At 42.5% G+C, this 16,090-nt stretch overlaps 2 protein-coding genes across 5 annotated transcripts in view; both read left to right on the top strand.

Moving 5' to 3' along the window:
• The window catches only part of LOC311023628 (amyloid-beta A4 precursor protein-binding family A member 1-like), a 55,465-nt gene that overhangs the window by 26,391 nt on the left and 12,984 nt on the right, over positions 1 to 16,090 (top strand). The gene's annotated exons all lie outside the window — the stretch shown is intronic.
• LOC311023057 (zinc metalloproteinase-disintegrin-like MTP4) lies at positions 1,985 to 15,754 on the top strand. Of its 4 annotated transcripts, none has more exons than XM_084024718.1 (22): positions 1,985 to 2,167; positions 5,376 to 5,464; positions 5,570 to 5,646; positions 6,406 to 6,484; positions 6,648 to 6,724; positions 7,183 to 7,366; positions 7,484 to 7,546; positions 7,780 to 7,851; positions 8,049 to 8,218; positions 8,879 to 8,960; positions 9,392 to 9,525; positions 9,772 to 9,949; positions 10,783 to 10,872; positions 11,388 to 11,583; positions 12,603 to 12,705; positions 12,836 to 12,992; positions 13,149 to 13,229; positions 13,575 to 13,662; positions 13,774 to 13,879; positions 13,964 to 14,057; positions 14,185 to 14,271; positions 14,663 to 15,754. In XM_084024718.1, exons 1-22 carry the CDS (start codon positions 2,110 to 2,112, stop codon positions 14,693 to 14,695), a joined length of 2,298 nt encoding a protein of 765 aa, XP_083880844.1. In that variant the 5' UTR covers positions 1,985 to 2,109; the 3' UTR covers positions 14,696 to 15,754. The 4 variants fall into 4 exon arrangements, with proteins under 4 accessions (XP_083880844.1, XP_083880845.1, XP_083880842.1 ...); XM_084024719.1 differs by having other exon boundaries at positions 1,986 to 2,167; positions 13,967 to 14,057; XM_084024716.1 differs by having other exon boundaries at positions 1,986 to 2,167; positions 14,176 to 14,271; positions 14,663 to 15,753.

The following is a 16,090-nucleotide window of genomic DNA, read 5'->3' as shown; positions in this document are numbered from 1 at the left end:
GCTGAAAAAGTAATGAAAAAATCATAGCATGTTGAAAAAAGTAATGAAAAAATCACAATATAGTACGGAGAAAAAAGACATAACAAGTCATACAATACTATGTTGGAGAAAAAACCCCACAAAAATATATAAAATGTTTCACAAATGTATACACTTAATATTTGAACTATTATATAAAAAAATGGGTGCTTTTAACAACCCTTTGAAACATTCTATTATTATTTCATGTCTTTTTTATGACTATTGTTTAGCAAACTTTATTTGACTTTTTATAACATTTTGGCATAATGTGTAATGTCTTTGTTAAAACATAATAATCTAAGTAAGTGATGACGTGTGAAACGGCAGCTGTGTCAGTGGAGAAGGGAGACCAGCCCTCCCTAGTGGATTGACGGGTGATTACACTATACCAAGACTTTTGAAGGACTATTATTTTCTGTGTGCGTGCGTGCGTGCGTGCGTGCGTGCGTGCGTGCGTGCGTGCGTGTGTGTGTGTGTGTGTGTGTGTGAAAAAGCAATTGAAAAACAGGTGAAAGCAACTACAGGGACATAAACAACCAAAACAGACTATAAAAAGAAAAAACACATTTTTATGACTTTTTTTGACATTCTGTACTATTTAATGGATTAAATGACGTTAACACATATTTGTTGTCTGTATAGAGAATGTGTCTGTTTTCAAATATGAACAAATATAGCTTAGTTTTGACATTAAACATGTATCCAAAATGTAAATCTCTTCAAATGACTGGTTTTTCAGCGGAGAAACACACAACTTAGAGATTTATCAACGATGACAAAGGCTGATTGTGAATTAGGACACAATGGTTTTTAAATGGTTCCTATGAAGAAAAGTTAGGGAAAAACTGGTATAGGATATCATGAAAAGCATCAAGGACCAAACAAGGCCAGGGTCACAGTTAAATTGGGAGCGGTGCTCTGTATGGCCAGTGTGGAGGGGAGGATAGACTAAAGCAGGTTTATCAGCTTATCAGAAAGATGTGTTGATTTCACCCTCAAAAGCCTTAACATACAGATATTCTGACTTCTGGTTTAAGTGCATTGTGAACACACTGACAGTTGCCACACTCACAGTGAGGCAATTGTTCATTTGCTTAGGTTCAGTCCAGTTCAGCTGTTCAGTGTTTAGGTCGTGTCCTCACTGATCAGTGCATCATGAAATGAATGAGCATCACACTCGTTCACGTCTGTTTCCTTCTAACATTGGTGGAGATTCAGCTGCTCTCGTCTTCTCCTCCCAACCCAAAGATCAGAAATATGAACCTGATCATTCCTATCAAACTGCAAACACATTACAAAGTAGACATCCTGTTTCCTCCACAAAGAGTGTAGACAGAAAGTATTTGGAGCTGCATGACTTTGATGTAAGTTGAATCACGGTTGCTGGACCGAAGATAAGAAAGCAAACGTTCATGAAACTGTCTGACTACTTGCTAGGCCGACACACTGACCCGTGTCCTGAAACGTCCCGGCCGGCCGCTGAGGGAGCAACGCACATTGGCCTTATTGTCTTCTGACGCTTTGCCTCTGCTGTGAGTCCAAGCATGTGTCCAGTGGGTGAGTGAGCAGAAGAGCAGCGACGCGGCTGCAGAAGGAACTCACTTTAAGTGTCTTTATTTAGCAAAAGAAACTTTATGATATGGTGACGGCAGCGTGAGTGATGCATGTGGAAATCACCATATGGCTTCAGTGTCATGAGTCAATCTGCCAACACACAGGATGAGTCAAACTGCTGATTCATGAAAAGAAGAGCTGAAATTTGATCCAACACAAAAGAAAAGGTAGGAAATCTACTGTCAGAAAATCTGTGTGTTTGTAAGAAACAAGGCGAGGGAGATTGCAAGTAAAGCTTTGACTGCAAATACTCTCAGTGGTTTTCTTCCTGCATTCTTTAAGAGAAGCAACAGGGGCGTGTTCAGGCCAGTCGAGGTTGAGTTTGTTGTCAAGGAGGAAGTAGCTGTGACAGGTTCAGAAGGGCCAGCAAGAAAGGTGTGGCCTCACAGAGAACAGCAACACAGCCTGCAGGTAGGCAGCATAAAGCCTGACCAGAGATCTCGTCTGTTACAGTGACTGCCTGCCACACGGACAATGATGCCGCTGCTCCTATTGTGGGTCCTCATCCTAAATGCCTCGCTCAAGCCCTCAGGTAAGTCACCGGATACCGTTCCCCCCCACTCGGCAGCACAGTGGCTAATTAATAACCAAAGGTTTGTTCTATCCTATCTGCTCAAAGCACCTTTGAGCTTCTGTTACTGAGCGTGGAGTTAGAGAAGTGCTTGTGTTTATATGACATATATATGTATATATATATATATATATATGTGTGTGTGTGTGTGTGTGTGTGTGTGTGTGTGTGTCATTGCATGTTGTATTATAAGTTAAATGAATGTCAATGGGACTTTTTGGAGCAAATGCATTTTTTTGTGCGGTTAGAAAGGAAATGATTGACTGTGTCTTTATTACGCTTGCTGTGAAATCTGCTCAGCAACATCACATAATTGCTGTCGTAAAATTGTGAGCAACTCAGTGCCGTTTAATAATGCGTGGAGAAGGAGGAGGAATTTACTATTGACACATTGCTGATGTTGTGACATGCTGGTCAGGCTGGGATCCGGATCACAACAAAGCCACCACCCTGTCTAGTGCTAGTGCGTACCTGGTCAGGTAACCGTGACTCACACCGACTGGGTCATTTCCTTTAAGGCAGCTCACTGGGAAGTTCCATATTTGGTTAAGAAGTTATGATGAGGTGGAAGATATAAAAAATTCAGTACATTTCAAAATTTCAAAATCAAGAGATGATTATAGACATATACGAGATACATATAGACACACACATACTCAAGGTCTTGGTGTCTTTATGTGGGTTTTTTTAGGAGGGATTTTTTTATATCAAATTTCAATTCTCCAGTGAAAAGAATTAAGTAAAAAATGGTAGCGTTGCTGGTCATCAACCAAAATACAGAATGTTTAACCTGATTAGTCTGATATGAGGCCGCTCACAAAGCCTTCAGTGTTCCTGCTGATAAGGTTTTGAAACGACCCCCTTCACTGATAACTGGTCTCCATGGTAGAGCTTCGGGTGCTGTGTTGATACTGTATACACTTCATATAAATGTTTCAAGGGCTGCTGAGCAGCGGCAACAGAAATCCTCTAATTACTGTCCAGGTGGGTCGTGTGTTGAGCTGCAGCGAGTTCATCAGCAAGTTTGCACTAATCTCACAGATTTAATCTTATATCCGCTCTCACGGGTTCTCTAAATAACTTACTATCTTACTTTCATGTAAAGGATCCGGTCTGTGATGCTGCAATCATTTTTGCGAGAATACAGCTTCAGGTTTTGTCTTTTTTTTTAAACAAGGCTTACATTTCTTTCGAGTTGCAGCCGGTGAAATTGTTTTTCTATGTTTTTAGACCTTAGGGTCCGGGGGCCAGGGTCTGTGGTCAGGGCCCATTCAGTACACAGATAGAGGTGTGTCAGGATGAAAAAAAATATACCCTGATCTTGTGACTCATAAAGGAATATTTTTATGCAAAACACATTTTTTGTGTTCACGCTAATTAGACAGGAAGATACAATTGTCATGTCTGAACAGGCCGCCTCATTTCTTGTACAAATTAATTAAAGAAGACACAAACTGAGGCAAAGTCCTCACTGCAGTCCCGGGTTCAAATCCGACTGGCGGCCCGTTGGCCTGTCGTCTCTGAAAAAAGGCTAAAAAAATTACTTAAAGAAGAAAAACAGAAATAAATGGAAAATAAATGGACATGATATGTCGGTTAACTGCTAGACTGGCTACGTTGATGCACCTTTAAACAACTACTGACTCGTGTTATAGACCCTCTGACTTGTGTTATAGACCCTCTGACTGGTGTTATAGACCCTCTGACTGGTGTTATAGACCCTCTGACTTGTGTTATAGACCCTCTGACTCATGTTATAGACCCTCTGACTGGTGTTATAGACCCTCTGACTGGTGTTATAGACCCTCTGACTCGTGTTATAGACCCTCTGACTCATGTTATAGACCCTCTGACTTGTGTTATAGACCCTCTGACTGGTGTTATAGACCCTCTGACTGGTGTTATAGACCCCCTGTCTTGTGTTATAGACCCTCTGACTTGTGTTATAGACCCTCTGACTGGTGTTATAGACCCTCTGACTGGTGTTATAGACCCTCTGACTCATGTAATAGACCCTCTGACTCATGTTATAGACCCTCTGACTGGTGTTATAGACCCTCTGACTTGTGTTATAGACCCTCTGACTGGTGTTATAGACCCTCTGACTGGTGTTATAGACCCTCTGACTCATGTTATAGACCCTCTGACTGGTGTTATAGACCCTCTGTCTCGTGTTATAGACCCTCTGACTTGTGTTATAGACCCTCTGACTGGTGTTATAGACTCTCTGACTGGTGTTATAGACCCTCTGACTTGTGTTATAGACCCTCTGACTGGTGTTATAGACCCTCTGACTGGTGTTATAGACCCTCTGACTCGTGTTATAGACCCTCTGTCTCGTGTTATAGACCCTCTGACTTGTGTTATAGACTCTCTGACTCGTGTTATAGACCCTCTGTCTCGTGTTATAGACCCTCTGACTGGTGTTATAGACCCTCTGACTGGTGTTATAGACCCTCTGACTCATGTAATAGACCCTCTGACTCATGTTATAGACCCTCTGACTGGTGTTATAGACCCTCTGACTCGTGTTATAGACCCTCTGACTTGTGTTATAGACCCTCTGACTGGTGTTATAGACCCTCTGACTGGTGTTATAGACCCTCTGACTCATGTTATAGACCCTCTGACTCATGTTATAGACCCTCTGACTGGTGTTATAGACCCTCTGACTCGTGTTATAGACCCTCTGACTCGTGTTATAGACCCTCTGACTTGTCTTATAGACCCTCTGACTTGTGTTATAGACCCTCTGACTGGTGTTATAGACCCTCTGACTCGTGTTATAGACCCTCTGTCTCATGTTATAGACCCTCTGTCTCGTGTTATAGACCCTCTGACTTGTGTTATAGACCCTCTGACTTGTGTTATAGACCCTCTGACTTGTGTTATAGACCCTCTGACTTGTGTTATAGACCCTCTGAATCGTGTTATAGACCCTCTGACTGGTGTTATAGACCCTCTGACTTGTGTTATAGACCCTCTGACTCATGTTATAGACCCTCTGTCTTGTGTTATAGACCCTCTGACTTGTGTTATAGACCCTCTGACTGGTGTTATAGACCCTCTGACTTGTGTTATAGACCCTCTGACTGGTGTTATAGACCCTCTGACTCCAAACGAGCATATTCTGTCTCATCTCAGAGTAACACGATGTTCGTCTCCACAGAAAGCCACGGCCACGACTTCGAGCAGGTGAAGGACTATGAGGTGGTTCGACCCGTCAGACTTCACGCTGTTAGAAAAAGACACGCAGAGGTGATTTTCCTGTTTGGGGGGGGTTCACAAATTTTAGTGTAAGACACACATTTGTGCTGTTCTTGTCACTTATGGGAGAATAAAATTGAACCTCTCTTTGTGCAGCGTCTCAGGCCGGAGAGGGTTAAGTATGCAATGACAGTGGGAGGAAGAGACATCGAAATGCAACTGGAAAAAAATAAGTAAGTTCCCACTTCCTTAAAGGCAGAATACACATCAGTTCATCTTCCATCCATCGTCTACTGCTTATCCTGGGTCACAAGGGGGGGAGGGTTGGGGGGGTGGCTGGAGCCGATCCCAGCTATCATTGGGCGAAGGCTGTGTTCACCCTGGAAAGGTTGCCAGTCTATCACAGGGCTAACATGTAGAGACAGACAACCATTCACGCTCACATTCACACCTATGGGCAATTTAGAGTCAATCAACCTATCCCCATCCTGCATGTCTTTGGACTGTGGGAGGAAGCCGGAGAACACGGAGAGAACCCACACTTACACGGGGAGAATATGCAAACTCCACACAGAAGGAACCCAAACCCAAATCGGGAATCAACCCGGGACCCTCTCGCTGTGAGCGACAGTGCTACCCACTACACCACTGTTCAGCCCTCAGTTCATCTTTAATAATACTGACCATTGTTCAGATGGTTCAGTTTGGGCTCATTAATGTTGAAAGCAGATTCAGTCCTACTTCCTTGTTTTACTTCTCTTAATATTTTTCTCAACATTTGTGGCTTTTGTGTCGTCTGTGTTTATCCTGTTTGCCACCAGACACAGAAAGTCCCTCCATCTCTTCTTATCAACACCACAGATCTTCTACAGCCAAAAATCAGATTTTCCAATAAATTAATAAATAAATATTGAATCGTGTTTATTTTAGATAATAACAATTGATGTGTTTTCTAATGACGGCCATTTAATTTGATTTCTTCTCATCATCAGTGAACTGCTCACCAACGACTACACGGAGACTTACTACCAAGAAGACGGGGCTCGAGTCACCACAACACCGAATGACTTCGTGAGTGTTTTACGTCTGTAGACAAGTTTCACTTCCACAAACATAAGATGAACCGACCTCAGTGTACATGCAACTTCCTAAACCTCAGGTTTTAATGCATCTAGACAAAATTCTGTATTTCTTGTCTCTTGACAACCTGTCATCATCCCCACGTCTGTGTCAGGATCACTGCTACTATCAGGGGAGCATTGTGAACGACAGCGAATCGTCTGTCAGCATCAGCACCTGTGACGGACTCAGGTGAGACCTCAGACTATCTTGTCTACTTGAAAGTGTGAAAGTCGAGATACTAAAACAGAAACAAGCTGTGAGCCGGAGGTGCAGAGTAACTAAATACATTGCCAGGTGACACTTTTAAAACACATAAGAAACAGGTGTTGGACTGGAGCAGTGTGATAACGAAGGCAAAGCTCTCTATTAGAGCCGCTGATCCTTCAAAAGGGGCCAGCTGAGTTGGTTTGGGCCTCTGATCAGGATGCTTTCTGGACCCCTTTAGAGCAGAGATCTTCAACAGGGGGTGATCCCCGAGGGGCGACCTTCCTGGCTCGTGACCTCAAATATGAAGGGTCCTGACCCCAAATTGGGAACCAATGGATTAACTGACCTTGTTTGTTTTTATAAAGTAGTAACAACAGTTTGTGTTCATGTATGATTGTAAAAGAGACCTAAACGACATGCTGCCACTGATCCTGGTCTAGGGGTTACTTCAGGATTTCGGCCCAGAGGTACCTGATCGAGCCGCTGTCCGGCGGCGACGAGGGCGATCATGCAGTGATTTCTTTTGAGAACAGGAACTCCACTCCGGCAGTCTGCGGCGTCACCAACACCAGCTGGGAGGAGGACTTCGAACCCCCAACCAGCCGGAGCCGCTCCAGATCGGCGGTAACACCACCGAAGCAAATCCTCATTCAGTCACATCACTATGACAACAAGAAACAAAGATATTAAGATATTCGTCAAAAAAACTGTCTTTATCCGCTATATTCTTTGGTCCTGCAGGGTATATCTATCGTCCAGAAACAGAAATACGTCGAGCTCTACCTTGTTGCTGATAATCGTGCGGTAAGACAAACACACGGATGAAAACCAGGAAGTTCAGGAAATAATGATCTGGATAATTATGTGCACGCTGAAACTAAACATGTTTTTAATATTGTTGGTAAAATCTCTGCACACAAAATGCTAACAGCTATTTTGGACCATTTGGGTCACAAGAATCAGTGATGACTCAATGGACAATTCGTAATGAGGCAACTTCTCTGACCTCACTCCAACATGATCACATGATTTTTCAGTACCTTAAGATGAACCGAGATGTGACGGCGATGAGAAAGAGGATATTTGAAATTGTCAACTTCGTCAACATGGTGAGTCAGCACCTTTTCCAATACTGGTCAAATGTCTGACACATACGTGTCAGCTGCAATTTAAGTGTCTTTTTATGACGACATGCAGACTATTTTCTATTTTAAGGTTTCTGAACATTTAGTCTCCTCATTTGAACAAAGTTAACAGACTTAAACCTTTCTTGTGGTTTCTTTCTGCCCTGCTCGCACGCTTGCAGGCATACAAGCCCCTGAAGACCTTCATTGCTCTGGTGGGGCTGGAAGTCTGGTCTAATCGGGATCTGATCTCCGTGACCCCCCCTGCCGGGAACAACCTGGACGCTTTCATGAGGTGGAGAAACTCTGAGCTGGCGGAAAGGAAAAAACATGACAACGCACACCTCATCAGGTCTGCTACAACAGCTGATATTAGATTTGTAAATGATTAATTCAAATATCTCTTTAAATGTATTTTTTATATAGTAACTCCCACTTTCTCTTCCTCACATTCACTGTTGTTGGGATAAATAGTTAACCTGTCTGTAAAGACAATAAAATCCAGAATCCTATCCAAGTCTAAGTTTATATTTCCTTTTAAATAGAAGGAAGCTCATTTGTTTTGACCAGGCTACATGCACAGGAAGTTCCCTCACCAACTGTTTTGATGTCAAAGATAATGTTCATATGTATCAAATGTTAAATTTCATGTAAATACAGAGATGACTCGCACTGCTTCCTCTTAAGCAACAGCCCAGTATCTCTCCAATCATGAGGAAGAGGCGTGCAAGCTTTATAAGCTGAACAAACCTGTATTTGAGAGAAATCAACGTGGACTCCCCTCACAGAGCTTAAATAAAACATGTTGGAACACAGACTTTAAAATGCCACTAAAATTCTTACTTTGTCACACTAAACAAACCCTCAAGTGCTGATCTGGGTCAAGTTGGCGCGAGCTGAAACTGACAACAGTGAATCAACACAATAATTCATTGAATGAAAAGCACGGTTCTGCTGGTGTCCTGCAGTCATGTTTCCTCATTTTCTCATATTGTCATGCCTTGTTTTCCAGTGGAATTGACTTTGAAGGAGCGACGGTGGGTCTGGCCTACATCGGGACTCTCTGCTCCGGACACTCTGTTGGAGTCGTGCAGGTGAGGTGTAAGACCAACCTGATCTGGCTTAAATAGGAGGACCAGGTCTGGGGCGAATAGGAGGACCAGAACAATGATGTGCTCATAACAAATTCTCATCACTGACACCCATTATTTTTGTTTCAAGGGATATATTTTATGTTAATACATTATCATAATTTTCAAAACTTTCCCTCCATACAATATTTTAGCATCAGAAGACAATTGAATATGTGTTATCCATTCAACATCCCCTATTTAACTAATTATTAACATTCTGAAATTCCTTTATCCATTACTAGAAAGAGGAAGTGTTTTTTTTACCCACATGATGATTTTGAAAGTCTTCTACTGTCGTGCATCACATGGGAACAGAAAACCAAGGAAACAGATCATTTGCATTTCGCTTGCTTTCAAGTAAAATGGTGATAAAATTAAGTTCCATCCCTCAGGATCACAACGACCGGGCCTCCGCAGTCGGGGCCACACTGGCCCACGAGATGGGCCACAACCTTGGGATGAACCACGATGACTCGAGCGCCTGTGTTTGCAGCGGAGATAGCTGCATCATGGCGGCAGCACTCAGGTGAGTGAATTTCTTAAAAAAAAGATCTCTGTAGCTCGCTTCTCATTTCAATGGTCAACTTGCATCGTGGGTAATGTAGGTTCCAGGTTTTGACTAAGAAGAAGAATGCATAGAGAGAGAGAGAGAGAGAGAGAGATAGAGAGAGAGAGAGAGAGAGAGAGAGAAAGAAAAGATGCATAGAAAGATGCATTAAAAAACACATCTATTTATGTGTTCAAAGAATGTGACTTTGGACTTTTTCTACAGCTGGAATATTCCTCGGACGTTCAGCAGCTGCAGCACCAACCACTACGCAAAGTACCTGACCAATCGAAGCCCCAGCTGCCTGCTGGACAAACCGGACTTCAAGACTCTGGAGGCTCCTGCGGTCTGCGGGAACGGCTTCGTGGAGAGAGGAGAGCAGTGCGACTGTGGCAGCCTGGAGGTAAATGAACCAAAACTCAAGAACGATATGGTTCTCCACTATGTCACTCACTCATTAATACACCTCACTGCTGAGTAACATGGTATAAAAATTAGACCAAAAATGTATTCGCTGTATTGATTTGAAACTATTTCTGAGCCTCAAGGCTACAGTTTTTGTGCCTCAACACCTGGTTTTCTTTGTCTGATCTTGACTCCTTAGGTTTTGTAACTTTTGCCCTGAGGCATTATGGGAATGTTTGACATGCATCAACACATTTAACAATTATAGTGAATGAAAGCAGACATGGTGATGTGAACTAACACAGTGAGCTGAGAGGAAATTATAAATCTCTTTTGAAGACGGACGGGTCGTCTAGACCTTTTAGATTAATTTTGCACGTTGTTTTACAGTTATTTCATTTATACTTTTAGTAAGTCGCACTAGCTTGACATGAAAAGACAAAACGAGAAGTTTTGTTATACAAGAGTGTATCTGCAATTAATGTGCTGACACTTGGAGCCTTTTGTGCATTCCACCTCGACAACACGAGCTGCCCAACATTTAAACAACTAGTCACTAAATTCATTCCAGTCATATTTATGTGAATATGTTCAGACCTGCTGCTGCTGCTGCTGCTGCTGCTGCTGCTGCTGGTGGTATTCAGCAGCAGAGACACAACAACCCCTCGATGTTCTCTGTCGCTCCTCGGAAAAAAGGAAAACACACACAACTCAGAGAGCTTTTAGAGAACCGAAGCACGCCTGAGGGGAACACAAGGCCGGGAAGTTTAACACGAGATGACAAAGAGAAGGATTAGACACAGCCTGATGAGCTCTGTGTTGTCCTTGTAGGAGTGCACTAACGTCTGCTGTAATGCCACCACATGCAGCCTGAAGGCGGGGGCCCAGTGTGCTGAAGGCGAGTGCTGTGACAACTGTAAAGTGAGTAAATATCAATTAATAATAGCTTAATAATAGCTTCTGTAACAGTTGAAGTGACTTTTTTTTATCCAATGGCTGATTTCTTTTCATGAAGTCTTCCTATGCTGTTTTAGTTCCAATAGTTTGATCGGCTACAGCCCTCTAGTGGTAATTTAAGGCATTGCAATATTTGTCATACTTGCCTAAGGGCCTTAAACTTGCATCCTCTCTACTGGCCATCAGGGGGCGACTCCTCCGGTTGCAAAACAAAGTCCGCTTGCATAGAAGTCTATGAGAAAATGACTCTACTTCATTCATTTTGTGAATTGTGGTGCCATTAAAAAGAGTAAAAAAAAGACGATAAAAACATCTTACCAGTGTTACCTATACAATAGCAGGATACTCAAATATTGAAATAGATAGGCCTAATCTCCATTCAGTTTGGGTCTGAGCCAAAAACCGAGGGTTTGAGAGGCTGTAATCTACAATACGATGTGAAATCTGATCAAGCATACCGGACTCCCTCCTCCTCACAGGTCCTGTCTCGGTCCAGTGAGTGCCGGAGGAAGATGGACGAGTGCGATCTGGCGGAGTACTGCGATGGAAAGAGCGCCACGTGTCCCGAGGACGTGTTCGGTGTGAACGGCCTCCCGTGCGACGGCGGTCAGGGGTTCTGCTACAACGGCCGCTGTCCACAGAGGAAAGACCAGTGCGTGAAAATGTATGGATCAAGTGAGTGACTCGTTTCTTACGTCTATTTGTTGTTGTGTTTCGTGTCATTTTATATTACACAGGAAAAGAGATTGTGTTTGATTAGGTTAACACACATTCTAAATATATGATGTAATATATGAGAGGCTGCTTGTAATCAGGGGTGCAGATCCGATGTCAGGATTGGAGGAGACACTAGTGATATTTTTTTTTTTTTACCCGTATGCAATTCATACCGTGCCTCCATAAATCACAACTTCGTAGAGGCTGGTCATATCATTCAAAAAGTACTGCACAGGGAATCATTTCTTGTGCTTACCTGTCTTGTTTATTTGTCCTAAACAGCCAATAGAAGGTATCACTGCTTACTTAACTGTTATATTAGTAAATCATCATTTTAAGGTGTCTCAGGCATGTAATGTCTACTCATGTTCTTATCTTTCGCCCCTCCAAACCTCCCAGATCCCCAATTCTTCTCACCATCTTCCTTTACATCCAGTGTATGGGACGACTTTATGCATGATTAATTGATATGGATGGATATCAAAATATGAAGCCCTAACCAAATTGTGTAAACTAACTGATCATTTTTTTTACAATGCCAGTTATGCTGGTAAACAGTTCTAAAATACACAGTTTGAAGAACACAATAATAGCTAGTGCTGCTAAACTAGCTCCTAGCGATGTTTCTTCACTACAGGTGCAAACAGAGTCTGATTACATTACAAGGTGTAAGAAAACTACCCATTCATTTGCATTGTGGAGGAGACCAGAGATGGAATTTGGAGTCGGAAATATAGCCTATTTGTCAAACAGTATTTGTTCCACCATTTTAATCATTTCTTTTTAGATGTGAATCTAAAATGTGAAGACTGCGAAGTCTGAAAATACATTTGCTCAATTTTGAATGATTTAGGCTATTTATATTCCATCCATCCATCGTCTACCGCTTTATCCTGTATTCAGGGTCGCGGGGGGGGGTCATGTTTTTCAGCCCCCCGGGATCTGCACACATGCTTGTAATCCTCTCTGCTCATCAGGTGCTATAGATGCGAATCCTTCCTGTTACGACCATAACACCAGAGGAACCTACTACGCCTTCTGCAAACGGACAAAGGACCAGCACATCCCCTGCCAGCGACAGTGAGTTTCAGCAAAACACTCCCTTATTTAATTACTCCCTTAATAGTATTGTTAATATGCAGTCTGTGTTGGGACAAATGTCTGCAGAATGAGGCTCTGAAATGAGCACATGTTTGACCTTCTCTTGCAGAGACGTGTTCTGCGGGAAGCTCTTCTGCGAAGGAGGAAATGAAAACCCGAACTACGGACGCATGGTCCGGATCGGAGACTGCAAGGCGTCTTTCTTTGGGGACTACTCCAAAGACTACGGCCAGGTGGACACGGGCACTAAATGTGGGGATGGGAAGGTAATTGGCTGTTTTTTTAATTAATTAATCAATCTGTGAATGTTTCTCGTGTTTATAACTTCACCACAATCAACCGAGAAATCACCTCAACGTCCACGTTTGAATGTCGCAGCCGTACACCGTGTCTTCACTACTCACCTGTTTGGGTGTTTTCAGGTTTGCAGCCAGAACGAGTGTGTGGAGCTCGAGGCGGCGTTCAGAAACACAAACTGTTCAGCAAAATGCAGAGGCAACGCTGTGAGTACACGGTTTAGTTCTCATCTGGTAACAGAAGTAAGACATTAAAGCTTTAATGTGTTAAAAAAAAAAAATGTCTTGCAAGATAACAGTAATGTGTGTGACAGTCTTCTAAATATTGTAGGAAGCTGCAAGTCTGGTGATAATATGTGTAGATTACTGAATTTGCCTGAACAAAATCTGTTAAATATTTCAGGCTGAGTTTGTTCAATTTATATTTATATTGGAAACATGCCTGGGGAACACGTTAATAAACTCCTGGTTAGTTAGTGTGTTGTGCTGAATGAAGTCATTGAACACAACACGGGGCAACATCTGATAACGGCAGGATGTGGTTCTCCTCAGGTGTGTAATCACAGGAGTGAGTGTCAGTGTGAGCCCGGCTGGGTGCCTCCGACCTGCACCTCCAAGGACAGTTCTGTGAGTTCTTCCGGTAAGACAAACCTACAGTTGTTCACGCATGTGTGTGTGTTTTTCTGCACAACTAATGTTAAATTTGATTATCTGCTTTCAAGCAAAGATGATTTCTCTTCCATTTCTGCAGCAACGGCTATCGCCGTCTCGGTGACGGTCGTGCTCGTGGTTTTGGGCGTCATCGCCGGCGTGGTCGGATTCATCTGGAAAAAACGCCAAAGTCCCACGTTGCCAATGTAAGTAACCTTCACCTCGTTGTAAAAACCGGTGCGGTCGCGTGACCGTCGACTTAAAATGAATAAATCCATCATTTTCAAAAGTAGCACACACACCCAGAGGAAGCAGCCGGCAGTGAACAGCTTCACTCACCGCATGAACAAAGAGCCGGCTCCTCACCAACCCGCGCCAGCACAGGTAAGTGTTGGAATATAATGTATTACAAGACATCAGTTTAGATATATCTTATATTTAACTATACAACTCGTATATATAACTATAAAATGCCCTCACTTAAAATACTTGACATTTTTAGGCGGGAAAGCTAAAACCCAAAGGAGCTCCACCTCCACCACCTCCAGCCGGGAACAGACCCAAACCTCACAGCCAGAGCTACACAGCTGCACGCAAGGTAACACACACACACACACACACACATTATCTACTAAGCCACAGAAGAAGAGGGTCAAAAATTAGATGCAAACAGCGCATTGTGACTTTAGGATTCGAAACTGAAAGTTTTGGGACTTGGGTGCAATGAGTTGACTTACTTGTGGCCTGCAAAACAAAAACCAGGTCCCACCTCTGGTCATTAGTAGGGATGAAATATGTTAATTAGTGAGTTTTAAAGGTGCTTTAAGCAAAGCAGACTGGCTGCTGAATTAAGCTTCATATTTAGCTAAAAAAACATGATGATCGTGGTATCATGCTTCTCAACTAACAGCTGGCAAGAACACACAGAAAATGTCAAACCGTTTCTTAAAGTTTAGTTAACCAATGCATGTTTTCGGTTTGTCATCCAGGCTCTGAGGCCGGTACCGCCACCAAAGGTCTGATGTCCAACACACTGCCACTTATAAGACAAACTGGGAAGACTGATCTTTGACCTTTGACCCGGACGAGAGGCTGCCGGCAATCCAGACATGTGTTTTATTAAAAGGCATTCAGTCACTTTTTCTTCTGCAGGAGAGACAAACTTTAAATTGTTACTTTAATGCCATGCACTGAGCACTTGTTAATACAGGGTTGAACTTTTAGTTAAGTTTAAGGCACTTTTTTTATACTATAGAGTTTAGGGGCTAGTGAAACGAAACAGCTCTGGCCCTGAATGTGAGCCATATCGTTTTATACGTGGTTTTCTTACTATTTTATGTATTTTTAAGTCTAAAAAAAATCCTTAACTGCTTAACTTAGTCGAACATTTCTAGCGCTCTGGTGCGTTCAAGTGCAACTCGTGGTGCAAAAAACATGTTTATGAGGACTGCATTAATCGTGTCACATATGCTGTACATCATCATGATGCCTTCATTAAAAATACTTTAAAATGTGTTTTTTGTCAGAAGATAGTTTCCAATAACATGTGAGGGCATTTACTGCATGTTGCTTTATCATCGTCATCATCCTCCCAACAGATGCATAATTTAAAACATATCCTGTGAGCTCAATATCTACGTTTCACATTCAGTACTAAAGGTGCAAGGTGGTGTTTTTTTTTTTTTTTTGCACGGCTTGAAAGCGGGAGCTTATATGTTGCACCCAAATCTTATTTATAATATTTATAAAATAATATTTAACGGTGACACCAAGCAGCAGATACGTCAGTGACCATACTGATGACTTTATAATATCTGAAAAACCAAACCCCACGTTCCTGTCATGTGCTGTGTTAAAGAAGGCCGTAACCAAGGCGATGGTAATCTTGACGTTAAAAGGCCTTTGACTGAATATTACTCCTCTTGGCTTCGACGGCTCACAATAAGGCATTAACTTCAGTGTCGTTGATGTGTCTCTGAATACGTTTTGAAAACAGAAATGCTCAATGTAAATTAATTATGGGAAATAAACCTGGTTTTGTACAAATTCATTGTGTATAAAAAAAATGTGATCTTTTTCATGAAAAACATGTAGGGTTACAGTAACGGATGGATTAAAAGCAATCGGCAGAAGTGAGCGAATGTTCATTATTTATTTTAAGACCCACCGGGGGGATTTTAAGACCTCTGATCACTTTATGCATCCAAACACTCAAAGAACTCATCGACCTCTTAACGAGGAAACCGGACGCAAAAATGCTGAATCATCACAGCAGCGCTCGCCTTTTATTATTACCTTATATAGAGGCCATCAAAGAGGCTCGCTTTCAACATGGTGACGGCTGAGCTGGTGGCTAGCAGCCAACGGTGCTGACAGTGCAAACAAAGGCAGAAGTGCTGATGGAGCGCTACGCTTAA

The sequence above is a fragment of the Eutrigla gurnardus genome (genome assembly GCF_963514095.1).
Source record: "Eutrigla gurnardus genome assembly, chromosome: 13".
Taxonomy (NCBI): domain Eukaryota; kingdom Metazoa; phylum Chordata; class Actinopteri; order Perciformes; family Triglidae; genus Eutrigla; species Eutrigla gurnardus.
The sequence above is the reverse complement of the archived record's forward strand: the minus strand, read 5'-3'. Positions and strand labels throughout refer to the sequence as shown.